Below are 14,623 nucleotides of genomic sequence, written 5' to 3'. Positions count from 1 at the left end.
CTCACACTGGGTCTGCCTCCTACTCCACTTGTGCATGTCTTATTCAGGTAAGCGGTAAATCCTGTTTTCAGAATAGAGACTAATGACAGGTATTAAATGTGGTCATCAGGACTATATTTGAGCCTATGCATGCATTGCATACCAGTAAAAGTCAGCAAGCATAAATACAACAAGAATTCTTCCTATAACGCTTAAACTAAAAGGAAACTGATGGCTATATGTATATGCAAATTAGTTTAAACACATTTTACTTACAGTGTAGAAAATAATTATTCTAACAAGGCTATAGAGAATTTTAAATATATTTTCTCTTAAGCACACAGTAGTCCTGTGTATTGTCTTCTACCTTTTAGAGAAAAAAAAAACCTTAGGAAAATGAGGAAGTCACCCAAAACATATTCCTGATATTGCTTCTTTCCATACACTGAGAATTAGGCACAGTCAAAAGCCTTCCTGAAAATCCTCGCAATTCTTTAGAAAATTGCATGTAAGGAAAAGGGAACGGAAGAGAGGAAAACAGCTTCAAAGCTGCGTCTTGAGCAGGTTCCTGTTCAAACTTAGTTGTGAAAGTATAGGAAGAGGAGTTTTTTCTCTCTCCCTCTCTGAAACAAAACTCCTACAGACAGATATGACACTATTTCATGGCTGAATTTCAGCAGAACAACTCCACATGTACAGTGGTAGCGGTCAGGAAAACATTCAGCATTTTCAAAGTCACAGAGAGATTAAATCCCAGATCTTAAAAGCTTTGGAAAGTATCTCAAAAAGGACATTTTATTTACAAACAATCAATCAATCAGCATTTCAAACTGCTGAAAACCAAGGTTTAAAATGCATTTTTAAGCTGTCATGTTTTGCTTTTCCAAAAGGCTGAGGTGTAACATGGAAGAAGATGGAAAACAGCTTTCGTAGTATTTGATCTAGAAAGTCAAACTAACTTAAGACCTCTAAGCAGACTTGGGTTAAGTCAACATTTTAAACAAAAAGCTCACCATGGTATTACCAGCCTGCATTTAGAGAACATTTACTTGTTTATAGCAACAAACTCAGAACATTACTGCAATTCAGAAGACAGATAAGTATGATATGAGATGTGTCCAGAAAAATTCACTTTATACTTGTGTCTTGGCACATACCAAAAAATGCCATTCAACTACTCCTCTATTACATGTTCAAAGCAAGAAAAAGAAAAAAAAAAAAATCTGTTAGGACATCAAATGACAGCCAACATTTCCTTACATGGTTACAGTTTTCAACTTCTTGCCTAAATGCAAAACAACATGAAATAAGTTTGTGGTATAACTTTAAACAACACACCTAAACAATGCAATGGCTTTGCCCTTCTAACCTAGGAACTGCACACATAGGATCACAACCCAACACTTATTCTGTATCTTTTGTTTTAATTAAATGAACAACTATTTACGAGTCAAAGCTAAAGCCATCATCCATTGAAGCCTTCCAATCCTTCACAACAGAAATTTTGCAATATTATACACCACTAAATATAAGGTAAGAGTTTGAAAAATCACACGCGCAACCAGAGGGAACTGGAGACCATAGAGAAGAACAAAAAGCAGGGAAAGGAATACCCTGGCAGCAAATATCATAGGATGACTGAACTTGGAAGTGCCAGGTCGATCTTTACTTAACAGGGGAACAGAGGGAGTGATGGAGGGAGAGAAAGCAAGAAACTGGATTTCCAACATCATTATTCCTCTGCCCATGAAACTCTACAGAACAGTTTATATCATATTCCCTCCCCCGCCCCGCCCAAGGCTGTTCCACAGAGAAAATAATGGAAAGAAAATATTCCATCAATGACCATTTTAACTCAAACAGGGATTGTGTACTGAATGTTCTTCAGCATGCAACCTTCCACTGCATGCCTAGGGAAGCAAGGGAGTTGTGTACAATGTACATATATGCAACTCTTATTATATAATACTAGGCTTTTTGGTATTAACGCACTACCACATCATCCATCACAATCCTTTCCATTCAACATGACAAACAGGAAAAACAAAACAATGCAAAAGTTAGATACTTGTGGTAGGCTGCTTCAAAGATGGTAAGAACAATAGCCGAGCCACCAACTGGGAAGAAAATACTTGCTTGATTCTCACCCGTCAAGCTGTCTTGCTTCTTCCCAGAACTAAAAGCTTAGGATCAAATGAGATCCTAACCCCAAATATATTGACATCAGGAAAGCAAGAAGGCTGCTCCTAAACACAATGCAACAGAGTAAAATGCCAGAAGTGCTGTTAGGGATCCTGAAAATAAAAGTCAGACAGCAGCCATGGAGATTTATGCTTGTAAGATGGTAGCTTGTTAATTCTTTGTTCTGCAAGCTATGCACTTTTGGGGAAGGAAAAAAATAAAAAGTCTCATTTTTTAATGACTAACCAGACTCTGACAGACTCCCAGAGAAAAGAGTGTGGAGATGCCAAACCCCAGCTGTCCTGTTGGAATAACTCATTTGGTAAAGGGAGGAGCTACAATCTGGACAGGCCCTTGGGAAGTCATAAGACCCAGGAAAATGCTGCACCTCGTACTTTAGGTATGGTACTGGAAGGGAGGGGAAAATAAAGCAGCTTTTACAGTACAATTTTCATGTGATTCCCCACACACTTTCTTCCTTCCATGAGAAATTTGTCTTAGCGCACTGAGTGGATGATACTCACTAAACGACCAACCACTCTGTATCTCGCACGACAACTTTGTCAAGGGGGAAGTACTGCCAGGGCATTACTTCTCGCACATGACTGAAACTCTGCTTGGAACTCCAAAAGATAAAGTTAGTCTTGTGCAATGTCTTAACGCAAAACACCTGGGAGACAACTTGCAGAGGCAGCAAGCCTACACACACAATTCCAATAGTGCATCCGTGTCCTGCAAGTTACCTGCCTTCTTGTTTTGGAGAGACTCCCCTCTTCCCCTACCAAAGAGGATTACTTCTACGTGTGCGTATTCCTCTAACACACAAATACATACAGATTAAAAGGCAGTATTTTTAGCAATGTTTGAATCTTACTAGGGTTTGCTGTCACTCACTGCAAACGTATCTTAAGGAATTTCATGCTCTTAATACAAATACAACAAACCATTGATTATTGCATTTGATTAAGTCAGCTAATTGGTGGCTAAAAAAACAACGTACATTGCATAAGGAAACTGTGAAAATGTCAAAAGCTTTTTTTTTCCCTTAACAAGCACCCCTTAAATAGAAAGAAAAAGTTTTTTCTTTCTTTGCAATTTAGTTTTAGATTATATTACACAATATATCATTGTGACTGACAGTAGTTAACATTTAGATATTGTTGACCTATGTGATGTGTCAGGTTTCAAAAGGTTCCTAAAGAAAGCTTGAAAATACTTCTACATAGTCAATGCAACCCAAGGAGTCAATCTGCCCTGTGGATAAATAAATATGGTATTAGCTAATGCTCTAAATTAACATGCATTAAATATCCTGGGAAGGTTGTTTGAAACCTAAGTCTTCCTGGCTGGCAGACAATATTAATAACCTAAATTTTCAACCAACTAAAGTTATAAATCTTTCATTGGTTTACTTGAATTACATTCTATAGACCTAAATACAGAAGTTTAACTATCTTCCAGGATTAAACCATTATAATTCCAAACGCCACAGATTTTCACTTAATATGGGTAGTGACCATAAGAATTAGCTAGCCCTCTTTATAATCCGTTTTCAAAGTATAAAGTTGCACATCGGGTATAAATAACATGAGATCATAGGTCTAGCATAGGTTTTTACATTCCCTAGCCTCTGTTCTTATCTCTGTGGTTAATGAATTGAAATTCAAGTTTCCTTGAAAAAATTTATTTAAACATTTGCAGTTTCCTATGTATAATTTTTTTTTTTACAGAAATGCATAAAATCAGTCATCTTGAGATTCGGGACTACTATGGAATGTAAAATCTGATTACACAACAGAGATGGTAAAATGCCAAGTCATATTAGCTCCACAAAGAGCTTTATGGAAATAAAATGTTTCTCTATATTAGCACCAAGACAATGTTTCTGCTATTGGAAAAAGAGCTATGCATGTGAAGGAAAAAGGAAAAGAGGAGAGATGAACAAGGGAAATATCAAAAGATCTCAGGAAAACAGAAAATTCAGACACCTAATAGATTCCTAGATGCTGAAAGGAAAGAGGCCTAAGAACATTAAAACTCTGGTGGGAAGGGAGGTGGTAGAACAAATAAAGAAGTCTTTCCTTTTCATTATCTACAGCATTACCTAAGTATTACCTGCAGGTAAGTAAATCCTGACCATAAAAAAACCAAAACAAAACAACAAAAAAAAAACCAACCAAAAAACCACAAAAAAAACCCACCACAAACAAAAAAAAAATACACCCACCCAACAACAAGTAGTCAAAAAGAACATGGAAAACAGCAATCCAATTTATGTAGTCTTCTGGCATTTCAGAGTAATTTCTGAAGAAGTCATTCAAAAAAAGCTTTGAACTAGGCAGCAATGAGGTAAGATGGAAGGACCAGGCACAGACAAATAGGCAATCAAAAAGAAAAAGAAGGCAGGAGCAAACTATCTGTTCCAGCCTGAAGAGAGGTTACTACAAATTCATGAAGTCTATGCTGGTAAACAAAATTCAGAAGTGATCTAGAAAAGAGCGCAAGTGGCAAGATGACCAAGTTTGTTCAGTATAGAGATATGCAATGTAGTAAAAACAAGAGCTGGCAAAGATGAACTGACAGAAGGATCATATGGGACTGAGTGACTATGTAATAAGAAAGCTAAATTCAACACAGATAAGTGTACAGTGAGGAACATGGTGGAAAGCAACCCTAAAATTTATAGAAAATGACAGGCACCAAGCTACCTAGTATTATTCAAAACTTTGAATTTATGACGGATAGTTCCATGAAAGTATCAGTTCAATGCATAAAGTAGTTAAAAGCAGAATAAAATAATTAAGAAAGGAAGACAGAATGAAACAAAAACATTACTATTGAATCATAGAGTAATTCAGCTCAGAAGAGACTGATGGAAGTCTCTTGTTGAACCTCCTGCTCAAAGCAGGAGGTCACCTGTGAGATCAGACCAGGCTGCTCCGGGCTTTTTCCAGGCACGTCTTAAAAGCCTTCAAGGTTCGACAGAGCCTACACAGCCTCTCTGGGCAACCTCCACTGCCTGCCTGTCCTTATGGGGAAAAACGCCTCTTATATCCAGGCTGAATTTCTCTTATCTCAACTTACTCCCATTGCCTCTCATCCTCCCAATATGCACTGCTGTGAAAAGCCTGACTCCATCGTCTCAGAGGTCAGCTAATGCAGAACATCCCATAGCTTCCCCAGTTGACTTTTTGGCCTGTCTGCAGTTAATCAGAAACCTCTTTAATTTTCCATGACCTTTCAAAGATGATAGAGAGTGGCCTTGCTAAGTCTTTCCCCCGTTCTCTCAGCACCACTGGATGCAGCTCAGTGGGTCCTGTGGACTTACATGGGTGAAGTTTCCTCGAGTAATCTCTGACTCAATCCTTAACCACTCCTCAGAGTTCCTCTCCCCCAACTAAGTACAATGGTGTGGGAGACCTCATTGGTGACAACTGAGGCAAAGCAAGGCACTGAGCACCTCAGCCTTATTTAAGCCTGCTGCCACTAAATCACCTGCTCTATTCAGCAACAGAACCGCGTTCTCCTTGCTCAGCCTTTTATGACTAGTGTGGCATCAAAACCTCTTCTTGTTACCCTAGACATCCCTTGAGGCATCAACTCTAGGTTAGCTTTCACTTTCCTAACACCATCCCTTCATGCCTGGGGAACATTTCCAAACTCCTCTTCCGTAGCCCATCTCTGCTTCCAGATCCTGCACATTGCCTGCTTGCACTGGAGCTTGGCCATGAGTTCCCTGAGCAGCAGAATGGACCTCTCTTGCAATTACAGATGCTGCCAGCTTTCCTGAGCTCCTCCGCCCTTCAGAGCTGCCTCCTATGGGATCCCAGATACAAACTTCCTGAAGAAGACAGTCTGCTCTCCTGAACTCTAGGGTCTGTACTCTGCTACTCCTTCCTCACTCCCATCAGGATCTTGAACTTCACTATTTCATGGTCACTGCAGTCAAGAGTACCCACATTACTACATCTCCAACCATTTCTTCCATTTTAGAGAACAGCAGATCCAGCTGTGCATCACCCCTAGTTGGCCCATCAGTACTTGTATCAAGAAGTTGTCCCTGATACTCTCCAGAAATCTGGTTTGCTTGTGTCCTGCTGTGTTGGACTTCCAGCAGGTGTCAGGATGCTTATTAAAGTTCACTATGGGAACCATAGACCGTGATCCAGAGACTTCCTTGCTTTTAAAAAACACTTTTGTCCACATCCTCATCCTGAGGAGGGTGGTCTGTAACAGACTAACCAGGGTGGTACCTTTAACAGCCTCTCTTCTGATCCTGACCCACAAACTTTCATCTTAAACTGTCATCTTGTCGCACACAACTACCGCATACATTTGAGCTGCTCCTCCACAAGGAAGGCAACGCCCTTCCTTGTCATCCCTACTTGTCTTTCCTGAAGAGCCTGTATCTGTCCATTGTACAACCTCAAAAATTCATAGCCCACTTGAGAAATTTTCTGGTCCCCCAAATAAATTGCTACTAGAGCTAGAAAAGATCTGGAGAACAGCAACAAGGCAGATCAGAGGTTAGAACAGATTCTATGTAGGCAACAACTCAGCAGTCAGCTTGGAAAAAGAGACCACTGACCTTTTGAAAGAGAGTATGACAGCAGTCCACAGAACTGTACTGGCAATCAATTTTTAACTCTCTTGTCCACCATGAGACATGGAGGCCACCAGACAAAGTAGTGGGAGCCAGGTTCAAAAAAAAAAACCAAGAAAAATGGAGGTGGTTCTTCATGCAATAGGGAACACAACTATGGAATTCCTACGCAAAGGACCCTATGGCTGCAAGAAGTTTGCGAGGTTCAAGGGAGACAAGTACATAGGAGGTCCACTGGGGATTACCAACTAAACAAACTGCAAAGGATCAAGAAACTCCCCCAAGATGAAAGCAGTTGGAGGTTTGGGAGTGTTTTAACAGAGCAGTATCATGCGTACTGTTTGTACTCCTCTGTAAGCATCCATTTGCAGAAATTGCTAGGCAGAACATTGATCTAAATGGACTCAGCCTGAAGTACAACAGCCATCACTATGAAAGTAATAATATTAGTTTATCTGAAATGCTTCAGCCTGACAGTAATTTGTTAAAAATAGGTATTAAATATTTTTTTTGCTTCCTCTCAAAATATCAGACTATGAAGAGTTACAATATGCTGAATTAGCTTCTTGCAGACTAAAAATAAATTTACCCCTATTGTATTCCAGCTTCACCCACAGTTTTCTGTGGGTTTGGATGCTTATGAATACATTTACAGATTATTTACAGAAACATATACAGATTTAGCAATCACTTCAAAAAAAAAAACCTCTTAAAAGATGGATTCATAAGGTTTATGTACAATGAGTTATTGATATTAGAACATTAGATTTCACTAGACAAGTTGCAATATCTCTACTCATTTCCCTATTGACCTTATCTTTAAAAAAAAAAGGTAGCTTTTAATTCAGCTACGTATACACAAAAAAAGACTAAGAGCACACATATTGGCTGTATTAGGTAAAACAACCCAAAACGGACACAATTGTATCCATATCAGACCTTCACCTTCTTCCTTCTCAAATTTCCTTCTCTATCAATTATTCCCTCTTCTACCCTACTCAGCTATCTATTTCCTCATAGCTATTCGAGTAAGCACTCCATGATTGAGGGCGTCTCATTTACTCTACCTACCTCCATATTTCAGCCACCCCCTTTCAGTCATTTGCATGTGTTCCTTTTAATATAAAAAGTCTGTTCCTCATCTGTAATCCAATTTTCACATGTTTTTAGGCATCCACAATTGTCATTGATGTCAGCTGCAGACACCCAGGATCTTCAGAGACTCAACTCCTTGTCTTCAACAACTTTTTAATGAAAAACATTTTGAAGCTTCACTTAGTTATACTACAGTACTTTCTACACTTCAATCAGACTTAATGGATGAATGTGTTAAGAGATGCATTAAATAAGTAATGCTCAAAAACATCTCATGCAGTAGCCTAAACTTCCCAGGAAAACAGGTATCTTAAGTTATCCACTTACAATAAGATAACTCACCTCACATTAAATATAATGAAGAGTATACACAGCTAATGAGGAAGGTGCTTACCTGAATGACAGCACTAAACCAGCATGTGTTGCCAACATTCTTTAATCCTACTGGACAGTTGTCTTGCCGCTTTCGATCATAAGGGTTTGGAGAGTCACTCCATACCTCTGGATGTGTCCTCTTTAAACTTGCTTTATTTTCTGCAATACTGGCTTCTAGAACTCTTCGGGGATAGAAGGGAGGGAAAAATGTGAGAAAAAGCAAAAAAAAAAAGACATAGTAAACCATCTTCAGTTACTAATACAGACATCTTAATTACATCATTCACTAACTTATTGCTGCTGAACTTGGTTTTAAATTTATATGCAATAATATGTCTTCAAAAGTAAGATGCTATTTTAATTTTAGATATGTTACAGTAGTTCCATTACCTTTTGGAAAATGGTATCAGTGAGTGAGTGAATCTCCTGTGAGAGCTCTAGATACAAGAGCCATGTCTGTAAGTCATCAATTATTTAAGAACCAGATTCAAATAGGATGGACAACAAGAAATTTTAGGCAGCACTATTATTGTAGTGCTTTCATCTACAAATGCTTTTATTGGTACGCAAAGCACAAAGTCACCAATATTTATTTTACTGACAGGAAACCAAAGCTACCTAGGCAACTTTCAAAAAATGGAAGACACTTTTTTAGTTTCCATTTTTGCAACTTATGCAACTGTATTTATTGCTTTACGTAGCAGGTAATTACTTTATAAGCCATGGAAAGACATCTCCCCACAATTTTTCAAATGCCAGCCAACATGGTACGTTTCAATGACCACACTCTTTGCAGGAAACTGTTTCTACGTGATTTATGCTGAACGTCCGTATTTCACATGACAGTAAGATCTGATGTGTGTTATGCTCCCAAACTCAAACTTCACTCAGTTTAGTATTTCTATATCAACACATATCCTTAGCCTGGTGACAAAGAACATCTTAAAGGTAATTTGTGGTAGCCACATACTCTAAATAGAAGGATGGAGATGGATACATTCGGGTCACATAACAATGGCTCTAACTAATAAGCAAAGTTGCCTGGCATGTGCACTACTGACACAGTTACTATCCCCAACCATCTAGTCTAACTACCATACCAAAGGCTGAGCTGCTACGTTTGCCAAGCACAGGATTTCAGGAGCTGTATGACAAACATTGAAGTAGCCTGTGCAGCCTGAAGGGTTGCCTCCTTCCGTTATAGACTCACTAAACATCACAGAAAGGCAGGTCTAGGCTGGTCCGTAAATGGAGTTACTAAAGGACAACGTTTGAACACCTTAGAAAAAACAAAGAAAGGGAGGGGTGGGGGGGGTGGGGGGACATAAAAAAAAAAACACAACCCACAACCACATGACATAACCCCTCAGTTTCTTAACTGTACATTTTTGTTTCAAACTATGCTCTTGTCAAAGTAGGAAAACGTATCTTACAAGATATACAAGAACTATGAAACATTATACGAATTTACTGTAGATAACTGCTTTGGGGGACATATTAATTTGTTATTGCTACTTATTTTGAAAAAAATAGAAGCATTCGGAATTTGAGAGCCCACTTGATATAAATACCACTGTTGTATCAATACAATTTAGGGAAGAACCTAAAACTTGTAATTTCCTAAGGATCAATCAATTTCTGAAATTTAGTTTTTGACATATAACCTCGTAAACAGCACATCTTTTTTCAAAAGACACTGAAAGGACAGGTATATAATCCTCTAAGACTTTCTGCTCTGACATCTCTTCAAACAATGCTTAGGGATGGAACCTGATTCTTCAGTGGTAAAAGACTCTTACAGTAGCAATGATAATGTTATCTCCTAAGCAAACCCCAAAATCTAAAGAAACAGTCAAATTCATTTCCCTTCTCACTGATACAATCCTTCAAAAGTGTTAGATGACCAGTGTATCTCTGCTTTGAGAGTAAAAGTTATTTGATAGGGACATTAAAAATTAATTCACAACAAATGTCATACATATTTCAAATAATTTCTCATTCAGGTAGAATTACCTAAGCTCTTGTTTAAACTAAATTGAAGGGACTTTTAAAACTGATGGGAAGACTCTGACAGACTGGACTAAATTTAGAATGATGTTATAACAGGACTACAATACCTACTCCATACCACTTTTGTTTCAAGGAAACAATCAAACTTCGCCCCCATCCCCAAGCTGAAGAATATTTCAAGATTCAAGTTCAGAAAAATATATATTGTCAAACTGAAATAGTTCCCTGACCCCAAGAGTATTATCCCCCATTTATCAACTTAATTACCTACTAAAATTTCCTCCTTGTATTTGTTTTTGTATTTCTTTAGCAAGTGAGGGATTTCCTCATCTCTAGCTCCACCTCAAATCTGTTTCCATCAAAGTATTTGGTTCTCAAAGCTTCATGATGTTTTTCCTTATTTTTACTTTACCTCAGAAAGCACATGCAATAGCTGCACGCCCTGTGTGCCAAATTCATTTTCAGCCATAACGATAGCTGTGATGCAAACTGAAATAAAAGTGAGCACAGTAAACAGGAACCTAATGATCAGCTCAAAAGCTACATAAATAGATGTATTTACCAGCATAGTGAGTATACCTCTTATACTATAATGTTTACTACATTATATTCATACAGTCCTGACTGGGGAGACTACCTTTACAAAGCATCTTACTCGCACATTGCTCTCAACAAAATGAGCATCTTTCCAGAAAGTTAGTACAAGGATTGAGCAGCTCCGCAGCCGAAACACCCTCTTTGCGACCCTCGGAGACCACAGAAGCAGTCGTTAGCAGCAGAGCCATAAGCTACGTGCAGGGTATGGCATGTCTCTAGCCTCACGGGACCAAAGGCTTCCCCACCTCCAAGTGTCGGAATCTTGTTTGGAGGGAAGCTCTGGAGTGAGGGTTAGTTAATGCCAGGCTTGGCATGGGACCTGAAAGCAGTGTTTTATTTCTCTCTGTAACAAGCTCGGCACAGCCAAGCAGCTTTGCAGAGCTGCTTGCATGGGACTAGCCAGACAATGCAATAAGCCTCAGGCAAAGTGAGTCCACAGCACAATGGTTCAGTCAAACCGTTTTGAGGAAGCCCACTAAACGTGCTGCAGAAAAGCCCACTCCAGCAGGCTACTCAGCGAAAAGAACAAGGAGAGGTCTTTATACTGTGACTGTCTTACAGCTGGACATCCAGGAATATCCCCAATCCTACATCCATCCCCAGTTTCGCCTTTGATCTATACGCACAATGCTTAACCACAGTGCAGAGTCCCCAGCAGTTTCAATGAACACGTTAAAAAAAACCAAAATGCCTAGGGGTCATGCACATCAGTATGGGCTCTCATTTTAATATGGCTGCTACCCTAGGCACAACACAGGCCAGCTAATTTCTCCTTTCAGCCATATCTTACTAGCTTCCCCAGTGAAGCCCGATCCGGCTAGCCTCATTCTCATTCAATCTGTGAAAAGTAATATAAACAGGAGAAAATGCTTCATATTAGAAGATACACTGATCATGCACATTTCCCTGAGAGATTTAAAGAGGGAATAGCAAAAAACCTTAAATGTGTCATGTACAAGATGTTCAGCTTGGACACTTGGACATTTCAGCTGCACTCCTCTCAAAACCTACATAGTAATCAGATCTGTCCTCATCAAGTAGCACACGGCAATTACGTTCAGGAAGACAAATTCTACGTGCATTACAACATTAATTACACAAGTCAAGAAATTCCATTAATGCTCCCTTGGAAACCTTAACAAAATCAGTGCAAATTAGGTTCCAGACCACTATGAATAGGTTTGGAAAAAAAAATATCCTCCACACCAAAGACTATTTAAATATGCACACATCCTACAGTATTAAAAATGAAATGTTTAATTTGCTTATTATTGACTTCTATTTGATTTCTGCTTCTTACTTAACCTAGAAAAACAAAAGTAAATGGCTGCAGCGTGACTTGTTTACAACCACAGTGTTCTACTTTTCGTTTTGAGAAGTCCTGCATAGATACTGTGCTTTCTATCGGAATGCCAACATTCTTCTGTGGAGTGTTAACTACAAAGTGATTTTTTAAATTTTTTTTTAAAAAAACAGCCTGAAGTCCTGTCCTCAGGAAACTGATTGAACAGTTCAGATCAAGAATTCAAGAATTCTGAACTTCCTGTATTTGTACAACACTGACATAATTTGCCATCAACTCAGGGTGTATCTTGGTATGTAACTGAGTTGATACCCCGATGCTGCCAAAACCCCCAAGATTCTCATTCTTCTCTGTCTCTGTTGACAAGCAAAGTCACATTTTCCTTTCTTGTGCCATGATACACTCTGGATCTTTTAATGAGTATTTTTGTATGGCTTTGGGAGATGAATTCATGCAACAAATGCTCCAAAGACTACTATAGCAAGTATAGAGGATGTGGTACAGTGTGCAGGCCATATCCCCCTTGGTAGCAACAAGCTCTTAATTTGGCACATGCTATTGTGTGTAATTTTGCCATCAAATATACATCTCTCTCTCATCAGAAAACCAAAATTTTTCTCTGTATATAACTGAACAGATTGTCTACATGACTTTCTGCATACTGCAACCAGAAAAAAACACACCATAATTTAAGTAGAATGTATTTATAATACTTAGTTATGGGCTAAGCAGATAAGACCAAAAAGGGCTTTTTAGTCTGGAGAAGTGAAAAGCAAAGTCTAGAGGAAAAAACCTAAAGCTTCCAGGCTCCCAAGAAGTGAGCACAGCAGAAGCAGTCAAAGCTTGGGGAAGGAAAAAAAAGGGAATAAGATTTCCATATCCAAAAATAGGTCCATCTTTCTGAGTGTCTGCCTAAATCACAACTCTGTAATTATGACAATTCTGTCCTTCAAAAAGAAACATGCAAGAGCTGAACTTCTGAATCAGAACTGGACAGAACTTCCAGCATAATCTTGTATACATGCACATACTGAGGTCTTAGAAAAAAACAACCCCTTAAAATCTTCTTCCAATTATGAATGAGAATATAAATCCCTCTCATCCCACCTTTGTCTCCTAAAATAGGTTATCTTAAACTCATATAACAAGATAGCTTTTATCACAAATGGGAGGAGAGAGGGAGGGGTATGTTTATTCTCACAATTCGTACATTTATTTTTCAAAAGGAAAAAGAAAATGACTTTGCATAAAGTAACACTCTCCATATTCTCAGAGTTGGACTTTTCTGATAAGCCATTTAGTCTGTCAAATACAGTGAACTGAGGAAAAGAATTATTGTGGTGAATCTCCCCCATCTAAATAATTTTTTATAAAATTAGTCTTTTACAAGGAGGCAGTACTTAACCTTCTAACACAAAGATCAAATCATTGCCCTTTTGCCCTAGAACAAGGTCAGCCACAGATGAAAAAAACCAACACCCCTCCCACACAACCCTACACCCAGGCTTAGTTCAAGTCCCAAATATCTCATAATTATATCTATATTTACATATAAACACACACTGTACAAAAAGTTATTGTAAAATCTGATCAAAAGTTAACTTGCAGACTCTTATCACGCCCAAGCTGAGAAAGTTAAGTTCGTAAAACTTTAAACCAAGAAGTAAACTTTACTCAAAGCTTATAAATCCTATTTGTTAAATAGGTTAATAACATACTTTATCAGCTAAAATACAGCAGCTGCTCTTAATATACTCAAGTCATAGCATTACTACCACCTCCGTCAATCTCAGTCTTAACACAGAGGTAAGAAAATCTTATTGTAAAACGAACACTGCAAAAAACAGGACAAAGAATTGTTTAGCTTCTTGATTATATTTTGTTTTCATTGCTTTTTACCTGATACACAACATAAACTTCTAGTTTTAGATTCTGTTTAAATATGACCATATAACCTCTACCTCCATCCACTTCCTCAATATTTAACAAATACATCAACATGAAACATACTATTAAATCCTAGCCCACACATAATAGACTATTTTCCAGTGTAGAACATACAATACATTAAAGCAACATCCTGAAGCCAGACATATCAGTAGCACAAGTGAAAGTAAACAAGTTATTCTTTGTTAAATTAGAAGTTAAAAAAAGCAATACAGGCCAATCTCCAACTCTTTAATTTAATTTCTGCTTTATATAAGTTGTGCGTTTACCTGCTAATGGCTTGTTCCTCATCTGTTATTCCAGTCTCCCTGAATGCCCTGTTTGATTCCTCCAAACTCAAGGCAATTGCCCTCTGAAGATCATCTTTATCATCTCCAGTGAGATCAATCACATCTGAAAAGCAAAACTATCTTTCTCAAAATTAAAAGTGAAACAGAATGAAAGGCAAGTCTTACTGTAGAGGAGAGAGAGCCCACATGGATTCCTGAGCGCCATTCCAGTCCATCCCTCCTGCGCCCTGCGCTCTTCCAACC

The 14,623-nt window shown here is 38.4% G+C and overlaps 1 protein-coding gene across 10 annotated transcripts in view; it reads right to left on the bottom strand.

The window, feature by feature from the left end:
* Positions 1–14,623, bottom strand: part of USP25 (ubiquitin specific peptidase 25) — a 110,893-nt gene that overhangs the window by 62,906 nt on the left and 33,364 nt on the right. For 8 of the 10 annotated variants that reach the window (XR_012676764.1, XR_012676774.1, XM_075170517.1 and 5 more), the window contains exons 4-5: positions 14,360–14,483; positions 8,253–8,415 (exon numbers count right to left, since the gene is read on the bottom strand). Coding sequence is in view for 6 of the 10 variants with exons in the window: in XM_075170517.1 (XP_075026618.1) it covers positions 8,253–8,415; positions 14,360–14,483 (287 nt within the window). In the remaining 4 variants the exon portion in view is untranslated. The remainder of the gene's footprint in view (positions 1–8,252; positions 8,416–14,359; positions 14,484–14,623) is intronic. The other 2 variants (XM_075170570.1, XM_075170581.1) reach the window with 1 other exon arrangement.

This window comes from Calonectris borealis, chromosome 1 (assembly GCF_964195595.1).
Source record: "Calonectris borealis chromosome 1, bCalBor7.hap1.2, whole genome shotgun sequence".
Taxonomy (NCBI): domain Eukaryota; kingdom Metazoa; phylum Chordata; class Aves; order Procellariiformes; family Procellariidae; genus Calonectris; species Calonectris borealis.
This window is presented reverse-complemented; position numbering and strand designations above follow the sequence as displayed.